At 42.7% G+C, this 16,280-nt stretch overlaps 2 protein-coding genes across 7 annotated transcripts in view; one reads left to right on the top strand and one right to left on the bottom strand.

Moving 5' to 3' along the window:
* The window catches only part of LOC147033531 (E3 ubiquitin/ISG15 ligase TRIM25-like), a 472,162-nt gene that overhangs the window by 72,010 nt on the left and 383,872 nt on the right, over positions 1 to 16,280 (bottom strand). The window lies entirely within an intron of this gene.
* LOC147033536 (E3 ubiquitin-protein ligase TRIM39-like) overlaps positions 1 to 16,280 on the top strand; it is a 136,147-nt gene that overhangs the window by 10,491 nt on the left and 109,376 nt on the right. Inside the window, exons 2-3 of one of the 3 annotated variants that reach the window (XM_085855065.1) lie at positions 4,400 to 5,070; positions 11,768 to 11,863. In XM_085855065.1, coding sequence (XP_085711191.1) covers positions 4,537 to 5,070; positions 11,768 to 11,863 — 630 coding nt within the window. In that variant the 5' untranslated portion in view covers positions 4,400 to 4,536. Of the gene's footprint in view, positions 1 to 4,399; positions 5,071 to 11,767; positions 11,864 to 16,280 lie in introns of those variants that run through there. The other 2 variants (XR_015051283.1, XM_085855057.1) reach the window with 2 other exon arrangements.

The following is a 16,280-nucleotide window of genomic DNA, read 5'->3' as shown; positions in this document are numbered from 1 at the left end:
GCTATTAGTCAAGATAATGACAGGAAAAAGGCCTTGCTATTAGTCAAGATAATAACAGGAAAAAGGCCTTGCTATTAGTTAAGATAATGACAGGAAAAAGGCCTTGCTATTAGTCAAGATAATAACAGGAAAAAGGCCTTGCAAGTAGTCAAGATAATGACAGGAAAAAGGCCTTGCTATTTGTGAAGATAATGACAGGAAAAAGGCCTTGCTAGTAATCAAGATAATGACAGGAAAAAGGCCTTGCTATTAGTGAAGATAATGACAGGAAAAAGTCCTTGCTATTAGTGAAGATAATGACAGGAAAAAGGCCTTGCTATTAGTGAAGATAATGACAGGAAAAACGCCTTGCTATTAGTCAAGATAATGACAGGAAAAAGGCCTTGCTATTAGTCAAGATAATAACAGGAAAAAGTCCTTGCTATTAGTCAAGATAATGACAGGAAAAAGGCCTTGCTATTAGTGAAGATAATGACAGGAAAAACGCCTTGCTATTAGTCAAGATAATGACAGGAAAAAGGCCTTGCTATTAGTCAAGATAATAACAGGAAAAATTCCTTGCAAGTAGTCAAGATAATGACAGGAAAAAGGCCTTGCTTTAGCAAGATAATAACAGGAAAAACGCCTTGCTATTAGTGAAGATAATGACAGGAAAAAGGCCTTGCGAGTAATCAAGATAATAACAGGAAAAAGGCCTTGCAAGTAGTCAAGATAATGACAGGAAAAAGGCCTTGCAAGTAGTCAAGATAATGACAGGAAAAAGGCCTTGCTAGTAGTCAAGATTATGACGGGAAAAATGCCTTGCGAGTAATCAAGATAATAACAGGAAAAAGGCCTTCCTAGTAATCAAGATAATGACAGGAAAAAGGCCTTGCGAGTAATCAAGATAATGACAGGAAAAAGGCCTTGCTTGTAGTGAAGATAATGACAGGAAAAAGGCCTTGCTATGAGTCAAGATAATAACAGGAAAAACGCCTTGCTAGTAATGAAGATAATGCCAGGAAAAAGGCCTTGCAAGTAGTCAAGATAATGACAGGAAAAAGGCCTTGCTTTAGCAAGATAATAACAAGAAAAAGGCCTTGCTATTAGTGAAGATAATGACAGGAAAAAGGCCTTGCAAGTAGTCAAGATAATAACAGGAAAAAGGCCTTGCTTTAGCATGATAATAACAGGAAAAACGCCTTGCTATTAGTGAAGATAATGACAGGAAAAAGGCCTTGCTATTAATGAAGATAATGACAGGAAAAAGGCCTTGCTATTAGTCAAGATAATAACAGGAAAAAGGCCTTGCTAGTAATCAAGATAATGACAGGAAAAACGCCTTGGAAGTAGTCAAGATAATAACAGGAAAAACGCTTTGCTATTCGTGAAGATAATGACAGGAAAAGGCCTTGCTATTAGTGAAGATAATCACAGGAAAAAGGACATGCTATTAGTGAAGATAATGACAGGAAAAAGGCCTTGCTAGTAGTCAAGATTATGACGGGAAAAATGCCTTGCGAGTAATCAAGATAATAACAGGAAAAAGGCCTTGCAAGTAGTCAAGATAATGACAGGAAAAAGGCCTTGCTATTTGTGAAGATAATGACAGGAAAAAGGCCTTGCTAGTAATCAAGATAATGACAGGAAAAAGGCCTTGCTATTAGTGAAGATAATGACAGGAAAAAGTCCTTGCTATTAGTGAAGATAATGACAGGAAAAAGGCCTTGCTATTAGTCAAGATAATGACAGGAAAAAGGCCTTGCTATTAGTGAAGATAATGACAGGAAAAACGCCTTGCTATTAGTCAAGATAATGACAGGAAAAAGGCCTTGCTATTAGTCAAGATAATAACAGGAAAAAGGCCTTGCAAGTAGTCAAGATAATAACAGGAAAAAGGCCTTGCTATTAGTTAAGATAATGACAGGAAAAAGGCCTTGCTATTAGTCAAGATAATAACAGGAAAAAGGCCTTGCAAGTAGTCAAGATAATGACAGGAAAAAGGCCTTGCTATTAGTCAAGATAATGACAGGAAAAAGGCCTTGCTATTAGTCAAGATAATAACAGGAAAAAGGCCTTGCAAGTAGTCAAGATAATAACAGGAAAAAGGCCTTGCTATTAGTTAAGATAATGACAGGAAAAAGGCCTTGCTATTAGTCAAGATAATAACAGGAAAAAGGCCTTGCAAGTAGTCAAGATAATGACAGGAAAAAGGCCTTGCTATTTGTGAAGATAATGACAGGAAAAAGGCCTTGCTAGTAATCAAGATAATGACAGGAAAAAGGCCTTGCTATTAGTGAAGATAATGACAGGAAAAAGTCCTTGCTATTAGTGAAGATAATGACAGGAAAAAGGCCTTGCTATTAGTCAAGATAATGACAGGAAAAAGGCCTTGCTATTAGTGAAGATAATGACAGGAAAAACGCCTTGCTATTAGTCAAGATAATGACAGGAAAAAGGCCTTGCTATTAGTCAAGATAATAACAGGAAAAATTCCTTGCAAGTAGTCAAGATAATGACAGGAAAAAGGCCTTGCTTTAGCAAGATAATAACAGGAAAAACGCCTTGCTATTAGTGAAGATAATGACAGGAAAAAGGCCTTGCGAGTAATCAAGATAATAACAGGAAAAAGGCCTTGCAAGTAGTCAAGATAATGACAGGAAAAAGGCCTTGCAAGTAGTCAAGATAATGACAGGAAAAAGGCCTTGCTAGTAGTCAAGATTATGACGGGAAAAATGCCTTGCGAGTAATCAAGATAATAACAGGAAAAAGGCCTTCCTAGTAATCAAGATAATGACAGGAAAACGGCCTTGCTTGTAGTGAAGATAATGACAGGAAAAACGCCTTGCTCGTAATCAAGATAATGACAGGAAAAAGGCCTTGCTATGAGTCAAGATTATAACAGGAAAAAGGCCTTGCGAGTAATCAAGATAATGACAGGAAAAAGGCCTTGCTTGTAGTGAAGATAATGACAGGAAAAAGGCCTTGCTATGAGTCAAGATAATAACAGGAAAAACGCCTTGCTAGTAATGAAGATAATGCCAGGAAAAAGGCCTTGCAAGTAGTCAAGATAATAATAAGAGGAAAAACGCCTTGCTTTAGCAAGATAATAACAAGAAAAAGGCCTTGCTATTAGTGAAGATAATGACAGGAAAAAGGCCTTGCAAGTAGTCAAGATAATAACAGGAAAAAGGCCTTGCTTTAGCATGATAATAACAGGAAAAACGCCTTGCTATTAGTGAAGATAATGACAGGAAAAAGGCCTTGCTAGTAGTCAAGATTATGATGGTAAAAATACCTTGCTAGTAGTCAAGATAATGACAGGAAAAAGGCCTTGCTATTAATGAAGATAATGACAGGAAAAAGGCCTTGCTATTAGTCAAGATAATAACAGGAAAAAGGCCTTGCTAGTAATCAAGATAATGACAGGAAAAACGCCTTGGAAGTAGTCAAGATAATAACAGGAAAAACGCTTTGCTATTCGTGAAGATAATGACAGGAAAAGGCCTTGCTATTAGTGAAGATAATCACAGGAAAAAGGACATGCTATTAGTGAAGATAATGACAGGAAAAAGGCCTTGCTAGTAGTCAAGATTATGACGGGAAAAATGCCTTGCGAGTAATCAAGATAATAACAGGAAAAAGGCCTTGCAAGTAGTCAAGATAATGACAGGAAAAAGGCCTTGCTAGTAGTCAAGATTATGATGGTAAAAATACCTTGCGAGTAATCAAGATAATAACAGGAAAAAGGCCTTGCAAGTAGTCAAGATAATGACAGGAAAAAGGCCTTGCTATTAGTGAAGATAATGACAGGAAAAAGGCCTTTCTTGTAGTGTTGCCACAGAAGGACCAAAGGTTCGTAGTGCTCTTTCTGGTACACAAATGTCACCCCTTCTTTGAGATCATGTTCATATTTATTATTGGATTATTGTCATCTGACCACTTATTGTCTTCTGTTGTCAATTTATCCATTTATGTTGAGGACCAACCGAGGCAATCACACAACGAAGATAAGAAAACTCTTTCACACATTCAATCTTCACTCCCCCTGTATGGAATGTTGAAATGTCCATTGTACTAATTTTGATGATACCAGTTGTGTCTTTCGAGCTTTGTTCTACTCAAACTCTCATTCACTCATAGATCAGATCAGATGGTGTACTCGTGAAATCGCATTGTAATCTGTGTTTGTCAACACAAGTACATTATCATCAGAAACGTGGTACTCTGTTTTGTTACCTGCGTTTGGGATGTGTATTGGGTGTACCTTCTGATTGGCTTCTTCTTCAGTTTGTAGTTTTTCATTTAATTTCCTGAATGATTATTCCCAACCTAATTGTTCTTTATGTTCAAACCTAAATACTGTATGCTTAGTCTTTCATTACTATAAATTTTTCTAATTTTCGATCTCCATTTTCAGGTTTCAATTCAACTCAACTTCACACTCTTCTCTGTCCCCAAGGAGATGGCTTCTTTTTCCTCTGACATTGGAGAGAGTTTGGATGAACTCACATGCCCACTGTGCTTTGACCTCTATAAGGAGCCCATTGCTTTGCCATGCGGCCACTCGTTTTGCCGTGTGTGTGTGTGTGTATAGAGACATTCTGGGAGAGCAGGGAAGCAGACACAAGTTGTGTTTGTCCAAATTGCCGTGAAGTTTTTCCACAAACACCAAAACTCAAGAAGAATGTGATCATTGCTAACTTAGTAGAAAATATTAAGTTGAAAAAAAGAGAGGTTGGTTTAGAGGTTGAGGTCCGAGATGCAGAACATGGTGGTGTGAAGGTTAAGGAAGGAATGAAATCAGGGGGCACTGATAGTTACTGTGAGCTTTGTAAAAGAGAGGCAGCCAAGAGGTGTGTACCTTGTGAGATCCTCTGCTGTGAGCAACACGTGAAGGCTCACAAACAGAAAGGACACAAACTGGTGGATCCTGGAGTGAAGATTGAGGAATTAAGATGCATTGAGCATGGAAAGCCAATCCTACTCTATTGTAAAGATGATGGGAGCTTGATGTGCATCATGTGCACGGGTGAACAACATCAGAACCACAACATTGTTACTGTGGAGATTGCTCATACTGAACTAAAGGTGAGTAAATCAGAAAAAAATGGTTGTTATTGATATTATATCCATTTTTTTTTAATATGGAGGAGGCTCAACAATTATCCATTTATGATAAGTTGTGACGTCGTGGTCGTGGAATATTGCTCACAAATTTGGGATTGCTGCAAATGAGCGTCTCATCATAATTTTTTTATCATGTGATCTTGTTGATCATTCACCTGTACAAGCTGTGAAGGGAATGAATAAGCTTTTCAGGTAACCAACTGATAAAAAGGTGAAATTGTTGATTTTACATTCATGTGATAATGATTCAGAGCCCACCAAAAGAAGTTTGTTTTGGAAGAAGGCAGAAAGTTCACAGCCCTGAATGACTTCATCTTCTAATTTAAACACTGATGAAGGCTAAATAAAGATTAATCATCACGGAATTTTCATAAATGAAAAAAGCTGTGTTTTGATAAAGCACAAGGATGTAGATACATCATGTCATGTTCTGCAAACACATGATAAAACTTATGGAACTGCCCTTGGTACATTTCAAATCGGTGCAAAACAACTTCCTGTTTGGAACGTTCACAAACAAGGAGTTTGGAGGCAGGAAGATTCATCAATTTGTTTGGAGGCAGGGAGATTCACCAATTTGTTTGGCAGGGAGATTCATCAATTTGTTTGGAGGCAGGGAGATTCATCAATTTGTTTTTGAGGCAGGGAGATTCATCAATGAGTTTGGAGGCAGGGAGATTCATCAATGAGTTTGTAGGCAGAATGATTCATCAATGAGTTTGTAGGCAGAGTGATTCATCAATGAGTTTGTTGGCAGAGTGATTCATCAATGAGTTTGGAGGCAGAGTGATTCAACAATGAGTTTGTCGGCGGGGAGTTTCATCGATGAGTTTGTGGGCAGAGTGATTCATCATTGAGTTTTTTTGGCAGATTGATTCATCAATGAGTTTGGAGGCAGAGTGATTCAACAATGAGTTTGGAGGCAGGGAGATTCATCAATCAGTTTGTAGGCTGGGAGATTCATCAATTTGTTTGGAGGCAGGGAGATTCATCAATTTGTTTGGAGGCAGGGACATTCATCAATGAGTTTGGAGGCAGGGAGATTCATCAATGAGTTTGGAGGCAGGGAGATTCATCAATGAGTTTGGAGGCAGGGAGATTCATCAATGAGTTTGGCAGGGAGATTCATCAATTTGTTTGGAGGCAGGGAGATTCATCAATTTGTTTTTGAGGCAGGGAGATTCATCAATGAGTTTGGAGGCAGGGAGATTCATCAATGAGTTTGTAGGCAGAATGATTCATCAATGAGTTTGTAGGCAGAGTGATTCATCAATGAGTTTGTTGGCAGAGTGATTCATCAATGAGTTTGGAGGCAGAGTGATTCAACAATGAGTTTGTCGGCGGGGAGTTTCATCGATGAGTTTGTGGGCAGAGTGATTCATCATTGAGTTTTTTTGGCAGATTGATTCATCAATGAGTTTGGAGGCAGAGTGATTCAACAATGAGTTTGGAGGCAGGGAGATTCATCAATCAGTTTGTAGGCTGGGAGATTCATCAATTTGTTTGGAGGCAGGGAGATTCATCAATTTGTTTGGAGGCAGGGACATTCATCAATGAGTTTGGAGGCAGGGAGATTCATCAATGAGTTTGGAGGCAGGGAGATTCATCAATGAGTTTGTAGGCAGAGTGATTCATCAATAAGTTTTTTTTTGGCAGATTGATTTCACAATGAGTTTGGAGGCAGAGTGATTCAACAATGAGTTTGTAGGCAGGGAGATTCATCTATGAGTTTGTAGGCAGAGTGATTCATCAATAAGTTTTTTTGGCAGATTGATTTCACAATGAGTTTGGAGGCAGAGTGATTCAACAATGAGTTTGTAGGCAGGGAGATTCATCAATGAGTTTGTAGGCAGAGTGATTCATCAATGAGTCTTTTTTTTTGGCAGATTGATTCATCAATGAGTCTTTTTTGGCAGATTGATTCATCAATTAGTCTTTTTTGGCAGATTAATTCATCAATGAGTTTGGAGGCAGAGTGATTCAACAATGAGTTTGGAGGGAGGGGGATTCATCAATGAGTTTGTAGGCAGGGAGATTCATCAATGAGTTTGTGGGCAGAGTGATTAATCAATGCGTTTTTTTTGGCAGATTGATTCATCAATGAGTTTGGAGGCAGAGTGATTCAACAATGAGTTTGTAGGCAGGGAGATTCAACAATGAGTTTGTTGGCAGGGAGATTCATCAATGAGTTTGGAGGCAGGGAGATTCATCAATGAGTTTGGAGGCAGGGAGATTCATCAATGAGTTTGGAGGCAGGGAGATTCATCAATGAGTTTGGAGGCAGGGAGACTCATCAATGAGTTTGTAGGCAGAGTGATTCATCAATAAGTTTTTTTTGGCAGATTGATTTCACAATGAGTTTGGAGGCAGAGTGATTCAACAATGAGTTTGTAGGCAGGGAGATTCATCAATGAGTTTGTAGGCAGAGTGATTCATCAATGAGTCTTTTTTTTGGCAGATTGATTCATCAATGAGTCTTTTTTGGCAGATTGATTCATCAATTAGTCTTTTTTGGCAGATTAATTCATCAATGAGTTTGGAGGCAGAGTGATTCAACAATGAGTTTGGAGGGAGGGGGATTCATCAATGAGTTTGTAGGCAGGGAGATTCATCAATGAGTTTGTGGGCAGAGTGATTAATCAATGCGTTTTTTTTGGCAGATTGATTCATCAATGAGTTTGGAGGCAGAGTGATTCAACAATGAGTTTGTAGGCAGGGAGATTCAACAATGAGTTTTTTGGCAGGGAGATTCATCAATGAGTTTGGAGGCAGGGAGATTCATCAATGAGTTTGGAGGCAGGGAGATTCATCAATGAGTTTGGAGGCAGGGAGATTCATCAATGAGTTTGGAGGCAGGGAGACTCATCAATGAGTTTGTAGGCAGAATGATTCATCAATAAGTTTTTTTTTTGGCAGATTGATTTAACAATGAGTTTGTAGGCAGGGAGATTCATCAATGAGTTTGTAGGCAGTGATTCATCAATGAGTCTTTTTTGGCAGATTGATTCATCAATGAGTCTTTTTTGGCAGATTGATTCATCAATGAGTCTTTTTTGGCAGATTAATTCATCAATGAGTTTGGAGGCAGAGTGATTCATCAATGAGTTTTTAGGCAGGGAGATTCAACAATGAGTTTGTAGGCAGGGAGATTCAACAATGAGTTTGTTGGCAGGGAGATTCATCAATGAGTTTGGAGGCAGGGAAATTCATCAATGAGTTTGTAGGCAGGGAGATTCATCAATAAGTTTGTGTGATTACAATTTTAGTTCACCAGCACCCTGAACAGATTACAAATTAACGCTCTGACTTGGAGGGCACTTCATCGGTGACACAGATGCACCCTCAGCAAATGATCCTGCCTGCATTTATGTGCTGCACATGAAAGGAGATTAATTAATTTTGAATAACTTTCTTATAAACTCAAGATCTTTCCTGGCCTTTCCTGTATATTACAAGACCTTATGTATCACATCTTGAACAAGCCACAAATGGTATTTTGTATTTAATTAGTCGCTTTGTATCGAAGCAGCTTGCAGTATAAAAATCCCATTAATATCACCTCATGAAAATACCAGAAAACGTTCAAATGTTTTGATGTTTGTCATTGGACATTTTAGGTTTTCAAAAATTTTGCAGCAATTTATATTACAAAATATATTGTTGCGGACCGGGGTTCAGGGGCAAAGACCATGAGGGATGAGCTCCCACAGGTTCCCACCAGACTCTCCGGAATCTCAGGCCGTTACACACGAATAACTTTGTGACACGTCGCGTCGCTAATCGACCGTGAACGCCAATAACTCGACCACGTGACTTAGGGTACTCCGTCTAATGCTGTTTACCTAAATGTCACGTGATATAATTACCGGGGGGACACACCCTCGGTAGGCACTTGCTCAAAGCGGATCACCTTACCAGATCAGATGCAGCTGAGTGGAACTGCCAAGCACGTACTGGCAAGAAAGCAGATTCAATGGGAAATAATGTCCTGGCTAAGCGCGGGTGCAGGCCATGCTGGACCAATGGAGGAAAAGACAAAAACGAGCTGGGAACATTTCTATACAAAGCATTTATTTACAATTGCGAGGAAAAGCATGTGGCACAGTGAATTGAGTTTATTTTTTATGTACAGCAGGGGATAGCAAGGAATTTGTGGGGTGTGGCAAAAGCTCCCATTATGTCTTCTACAATCTTAAGTTATGCTCAGACAGGCGCCATCACACTCGCAACACACACACTCACACACACGATTAGATATAGCCCAGAGAAAAAGAGAGCAGATGAGGATAAACGACCTCTCAATACCTGGCACGGTCGGCAGACCAACGCAACCCAGAATGCATATGGAGAGGTAGAAGGGAGGAATACTGGTGGTGTCTAAGGTGTGGGTATGAGACGTGGTGTAGTTCAATGTGGAGGGTGCAGTGTCGTGCCAGAGGAAAATGGGATTGCGAGTCAGTAATGATGCTCTTTGTGCGTCCAAAGAAGACAGGATAGAGATAGAGGGGAGAATAATGCGTAAAAAGAAAGATCCTTAACCGAGACATGTAAAGGTCTGTTTGTGTAGTGTGTACCTCCATGGGACGCTCCCCTGAGCATTCCCACCTCGTGATATGGCACGTTATCTCTGGCTTAATTACTTTTGCTGGGGCTTATGGCAACGTGTGCTCTGCACTGTTCGTCTGGCTGCATGGGGGTAGCAGAATGTTGACAGCAGGGAGTTTCAGCAGTTGCAACCGGATCAGGCTCTCAAGAAGAAGCATGTCGTGGCAATCACACATAAATTGTGAGACAGGGAGCGAAGCGAAGAGGTGAGAGGTGAGCCAGCGAGGAGGTGGCAGCAAAGAGGAAACGAAGAGAGCTAATGACTCTGCGCTCCCCCTTTTATTAGCCAGCTCCCTGGCGAAGGGTGGGGTGATTACCGAAAAGCGATGCACTGTGACCCAAATCCTGCTCCTCTATTGGGCCATAGCTGCCCTAGCCACGCCGTGCCAGGCTCCGGGGCCAGAAACCATCTCAGTTGCCCATCCGCTTCGGTACGGGTCGAAGCTCCTGACTCAACATAGAGCATGCTCCCTGAGTTGGCACCCCGGCCAGGAACGTGCTCCGAGTGCAGTCTGAATGTCGAATAGCAACAAACTTTCTCCTCCACCCACGGGCCCCCTCATGAGCCAAAATGCACACCCAGGCCCTGTACCAAACTCCCGGATCGCACTTCCTGTGACCCCCTCCTCATTGCCCCTGTCTTGCCGTGGTCTGGCAACTGGATGAGGGTTGTATCAATTCCGCGTGCTCACCCGGCATGTCCCTGGTGAGAAGTGGTAAAGCTATTAACGTCTGTTGCTTGGTCAAGCATCGCATGGTGCCGAAGATTATCTGAGTCATGCAGTACTCCTCTATATCGAGTGGTGAATTGTAGCTGCAGTGGTATGAGGGGGTGCGGGAACATTTTTCCCCTGTGCGGAAGGCGTTTGTGGTCAAAGTGGTGAGGTTTGGTGAGCGAGGTGTGAAGTAAGGTGAGGTGTCGGGGATTGGCATGCAGATTTGAACAAAATAATGGCGCGCGATGCCCGTGCACGGGTTGTGTAGTGGAGGGATTGTGGTGGATCCGAGTCACGGGAGGCTTCGTGGTGTGCTTATTATCAATTTCCCATTGAAAGGTGTGTGTGTGTGTGCTTGCATGCTTGTTTTGTACTCTGTCTAAAAGGAAAGGGTTGGAGTCGGAATCATAATATGAATGTGGTCGTTACTAGACCTAACTACGAGACCCATGCAATGCACTTCATTCCGTTAACCCACGAGACATGAGGGGAGATCTAACTACACAAAGACTGCCTGGGGATCACTGTATGTTGGGTGCCATTGCCTTAGGCATGCAGTTTTGCAGAACCGCAACAATATTTATCTTTACCTTCAAACCAACATGATGGGATGACATCATGTAAGGCCAAAAAAAAAAGATGTTGCATTGGCGTAACCCGCCCGACCCTAAAAATTCCGCCGACCCTACGGTTTTTTTTTTGTTTTTTTGCTATCGATTTCAAGTATCTTGTTGATTGCGATCGCGATCGCAAAAACCCGGAAGTGTTTCGGACAGAACCCGCCGACAAAAAGGGTGGTACTCGAGCCGGGGGAGATTTTGGGAGGGATTTATTAGGATTTATTAAATTTTTGGATTTATTATCCAAAAATTTTGGGATTTATTAGGAAAAAAAAAAAAAAGATCCCGACCGACCTACCCTATTTTTCAGTGACCCGTTACGCCAATGCAACATTTTTTTTTTGGCCTAATATCAGTTCAGCTCCCTCACAAAATGAAATAATTATTTGAACGTATGGTGATGTAATCATGGCAGCCTCAACAACCATCTACCTTCAAGACAGTTGATAAACAGTTTTAGCGGTTAATGATCGGGGACTTTTTCTTGTACAGCTGTTATGTAGAGTTAAAGAAAAGAGATTATCAAATTTTAAACAAATTCCCATCTTCACTGTGCTTTTCTCACAAATATATATATATATATATATATATATATATATATATATATATATATATATATATATATATATATATATATATATAATTTTGTGCAGGATGATCCTCTTTAATCCACCACAGAGGTTCACAATTCTTCACTTGTTTCTTTATTGTGTGCAGGGTGTTTTGGCTGCAAAGTGTCCTGATATATCACAGTCAATGCATAACGCAGCATCCCAACTACAGCAGGTTCAGGAAGAGGAAGAGCGAACAAAGGTGGGAATCACTAAGGAATAGGGTCACGCCCCCCCACCCCACCCTTTTCCCCATTTTAAAAAGGGACTGCTCTTTAGGGAGGAGCTCGCTCATGCCATTGTGTCTCTCTTCTAATAAGTCATGGTTGTTTTGTGAAGCGATGTACGATAACAATTTTTTAGAAGTGACTTAACTATCTCTGCAAGCAAAATGAAGCAGGCAACAATTAATTAATTAAGGAATTATATAAATGACCGAGAAGGGCACTCGGTAGAGTGCATCCCTCCACCACATAATGCCTGATCCACGAGAACATATCGGGCCCAACACATTTTTGAAATACCATGCTATTCAGGACTATATCGTTTTTGGCCCTACCTCTCAATGGTGAAGAATTACTTAAAAAATTAAATAATTCTTGTGTCCAGATCCGGAATCAGATCTTCACCAAAATGAAATAAATTCGTCCTTGCCACACACCTAGCCTGTCCACCAAGTTTCGTCCGAACCTATTTACAACTTTTTGAGATATCGTGCTACATATCAGTTCAGCCCAATCTCTCAATGGTGAAGAAAGAATCATTTAAATTATCAGATCTGGATCCGGATCCAGATCTTCACCACAATTGAATCAATTCTTTCTTGTCACACAACCAACATGTCCACCAAGTTTCATCCCAATCCGTCCACAACCTTTTGAGCTATCGTTTTTGGGCCTATTTCTCAATGGTGAAGAATCGCTTAAAACATTCTCGTAGTCAGATCCGTATCCGGATCTTCACCAAAATCTAAACAGTTCGTCCTTTTCACTCACTGAACCTGTGCACAAAATTTCATCCGGATCCATCGACAACGCTTTGAGATATCCTGCACACAGTCAGACAGACAAACCGACAGAATGGCGTAAAAACATAACCTCCTTCACCTTCGGTGGCAGAGTTAATCCTACAATGGTTTGTCAAATGTATACATGCTTGTATGTTTATGTCTGTCTGAGCCAATGACTTTGCCAATGTGTTCCTTCCACAAGTCTTTCCATTTAAAGAGTACCAATGGACAGATCATGTGTGAGAAAATAATTCCACCATTCCCCAACCCAACACCCCCCCCCCCCACCCCCCAAAAAAAATATTGCTATGGATTTCAGAATCGGATCCCACTCATGTATACAAAGATTTAGGTGCTCAGACAGTTATTTCCCTAAATGCATGTCCTGGATAGAAAGGATATATTGTCAGTTCAGGCTAGATCAGATCTGTGACTTGCTACAGGTATCATGTAAACCTGTACTAACCTGTTCCATGGTCGGGTTGTCGGCGGCTATTCCGTCTCCCCCACCAAGTTTCCTGGTGAGGAGGGTGTTTGGATATGGACACCCAGCAGGATTAAAAAACAAAACCTGTCAAAGGGTGGAGGACTCCTTGTGAGCCAACGGCCATCCATATCTAGTGCCCAACTGTGTCTGCGGATGTCCTGTTGCAGTTGAGTTACTTCTTATGAGGAGGTTGGTGGCAGGATTTGCACTCCGGCCACCGTAAAACCCTTCATTCCGCAAAACATTCCAGAAGCATAAAAAAATCTGAAAACTCATTCCGTGGGAGCTTCCCTTCGCAGGGCAGCTCACCGGATGACGGGATTGGGGCAAAGCCTTCGGGACCCCCAATCTTTGATGATAGGAGGGAAACCACAGGGTAACATTCCAGGGTCAGATTGCTGGAGAGTGTCGGGGTGGTGCTCAGGTGTCGTCCAGCAGACGGCGGTCTCATTGGGTTAACCTGAGGCGGTCCCTTCGGGTGGGTGCCTGGAATGTCCTATCCCTAAGAGAGGATGATCACCTGTCTCTGTTATCATCTGAGCTCAAGCGTTTGGACATCGGGATTGCAGCACTCTCTGAGGTTTGGAGACCGGATTGCGGCGAGATAATGGTGGGTGGTTACACCTACTATTGGTCTGGTTGTTCTGATGGTTACCATTCCCAAGGAGTTGCTGTCGCTTTGTCGAACAAGCTGACTCCAATGATAATTAAGGTTACACCGGTCAACGAGCATATTATGAGACGAAGGATTCATCACTCCTGAGGTGTCATTTCCCTGGTCTCTGTATGTGCTCCAACGGAGGCAAGTGATCTCGCAGTGAAGGAAGTATTCTCTGCCCCGCTCAAGTCTGTGGTTGATCAGTGCCCCAGGCGAGATACACTTCTAGTCTTGGAGGATTTCAATGCCTCGACTGGAACTGATAGGGATGGTTGAGACGTGTGATGGTTCAAATGGGTCTGGAGCTGTGAACCTGAATAGCACGAAGTTCCTTGACTTTGGGTGGCAGGTTCATGGTTTCAGCACCCACAAGCTCATCGCTGGACTTGGTATTCCAATGCTGGTGGTGTGGCAAAGGAGATTGACCATGTGCTCGTTGATGGTCGCTGGAGGATGATCTTGAACTGCAGGGTCGACCGGAGTGCTCAGTTCCTCAATACTAACCACTGGCTTGTTGTAACAACTCTTAAGTTGCACCTTAAATCCAGGAGAATGGTACCATCCCAGCCTAGGCTGAATGTTGGCAAGCTCAAGGATGAGAGGATATCTGAGGGGTTTGCGAACAGGCTTAATGGAGATTTGGGGGATCTGGGTACTTTGGGAGATCCTGAAGAGTTGTGGAGTGCCTTCAAGACCACCGTCCTTGATGTTGCTGGTCGATGTCTTGGAACTCACCATGGGGCGAAGGAGCATTTTGTCTCAAGGGAGACTGGATACCATTGACCAGAGTCGCAGAGCTGAGCTTTTCAGGGAGCTGAGGCGTAAAACTGTACGTGCACTCAGGGTGGACAAGGAGGCCTATGAGCAAGGAATCTTTGAGGAGGAAGACAATCACCTGTGGTGAAGAGATTCTCTTCCTGCTTACATGGGAATTCGTGCATTGCGTTCGTCCAAGCCCATCTCTCGGTGAACCAGTTAAAAGGGAGTAAAGCTCCTGGGATCTGTGGCATCCATGCTGAACTTCTCAAGGCTGGCGGAAATGCTGTACTCATGTCATTGCATGCAGTTCTGTGCTCTGCCTGGAACACAAGCATCACCCAACTGACTGGAAGAGGGGCCTTGTTGTCCCTTTCTGGAAAGGGAAGGGTGATCGCCAAGACTGCAACAACTTTCGAGGAGTGACGCTGCTCTCAGTGCCGGGCAAGGTCTTTGCTCGGATAATTCTTGATAGGGTTCGCCACCACCTTCTTGAGCACCAGCGTCCAGTGCAGTCAGGCTTTACACCAAAGAGGTCAACGATTGACCGTGTCTTTGCTCTTCAGGTCCTCACTGAACGCAGACGAGAGTTTCGGCAGGGGCTGCTTGCAGCCTATGTTGATATCGTTAAAGCGTTTGATTCAGTGAATCGGAATGCCCTCTGGAGGATTCTTGGTCTTCGTGGGGTGCCACCAAAACTGATCAACCTGATGTCTGAACCATTCTCTGGTACTGAGAGTGCTGTGAGATGTGGTGGTGCCATCTCTGACTTATTTCCAGTTGTTCCTGTAGTTTGTCAGTGGTGTGTTCTGGCCACCACACTTTTCAGCACTTGTATGGACTGGATTCTGGGGAGGATGTCGGAGAGATCAAGCTGCGGTGCATTGTTTGGGAATGTCAAGATCTCTGACCTTGATTTCGCAGATGATGCAGTCATCTTTGCGGAGACTCTAGATATCCTTTTGGGGGCCATAGAGGTGCTGAATGAGGAGTCTGAGCCGCTGGCATTACGGGTTTCCTGGGTGAAAACTAAGATCCAGGCTTTCAATGACATCTTGGATGCTGCTCTCCTGTCTGTGCCTGTTAATGTTGAGGTCATGGAGAGATTCACTTACCTTTGCAGTGATATTCATGGCTGTGAGCCAGTGGTCAACAGACGCCTGGGGAGTCATGGATTCACTGGATCATGGGGTGTGGTGCTGACGATACCTGTGTGGGAGGACGAAAGTCCGAGTGTTCAGGTCCTTGGTGCTTCCTGTCTTGGTCTATGGATGTGAGACTTACACTCTGACCAGTGATCTGAGATGGAGACTCAATTCCTTTGGTACCAGGTCTCTTCGGAGAATCCTTGGCTATCGCTGGTCGGACTTTGTGTCCAACGAGCAGTTCCTGAGAGAGACTCAAATGAGATTTGTTACCTGCATAGTCCGTGAGCATCAGCTGCGGCTGTGTGGACATGTGGCCCATTTCCCTGACGCTGAACCTGCTCACCAGATTCTCTCAGCGAGGGAGCTTCGTGAGTGGAGGAGGCCAATGGGCTTGACCACGTGCCTCGTGGTTACAGCAGGTTGATCAGCATCTCAAGGAGATGAGGATGGACCAGGCATCTGCCTTGGGGGATGGCCAGATGGAGGCCCCTGGAGTACTGGTGGAAAGTGGACACAGCGATACGCTGTTCTGGCACATGCTCCCATACTTGACCTGACCTA

The sequence above is a fragment of the Eptatretus burgeri genome, chromosome 2 (genome assembly GCF_056783735.1).
Source record: "Eptatretus burgeri isolate ZD-2024b chromosome 2, Ebu_testis_v1, whole genome shotgun sequence".
Taxonomy (NCBI): Eukaryota; Metazoa; Chordata; class Myxini; order Myxiniformes; family Myxinidae; genus Eptatretus; species Eptatretus burgeri.
Note: the sequence above shows the minus strand (reverse complement) of the source record. Positions and strands in the feature narration are given on the sequence as shown.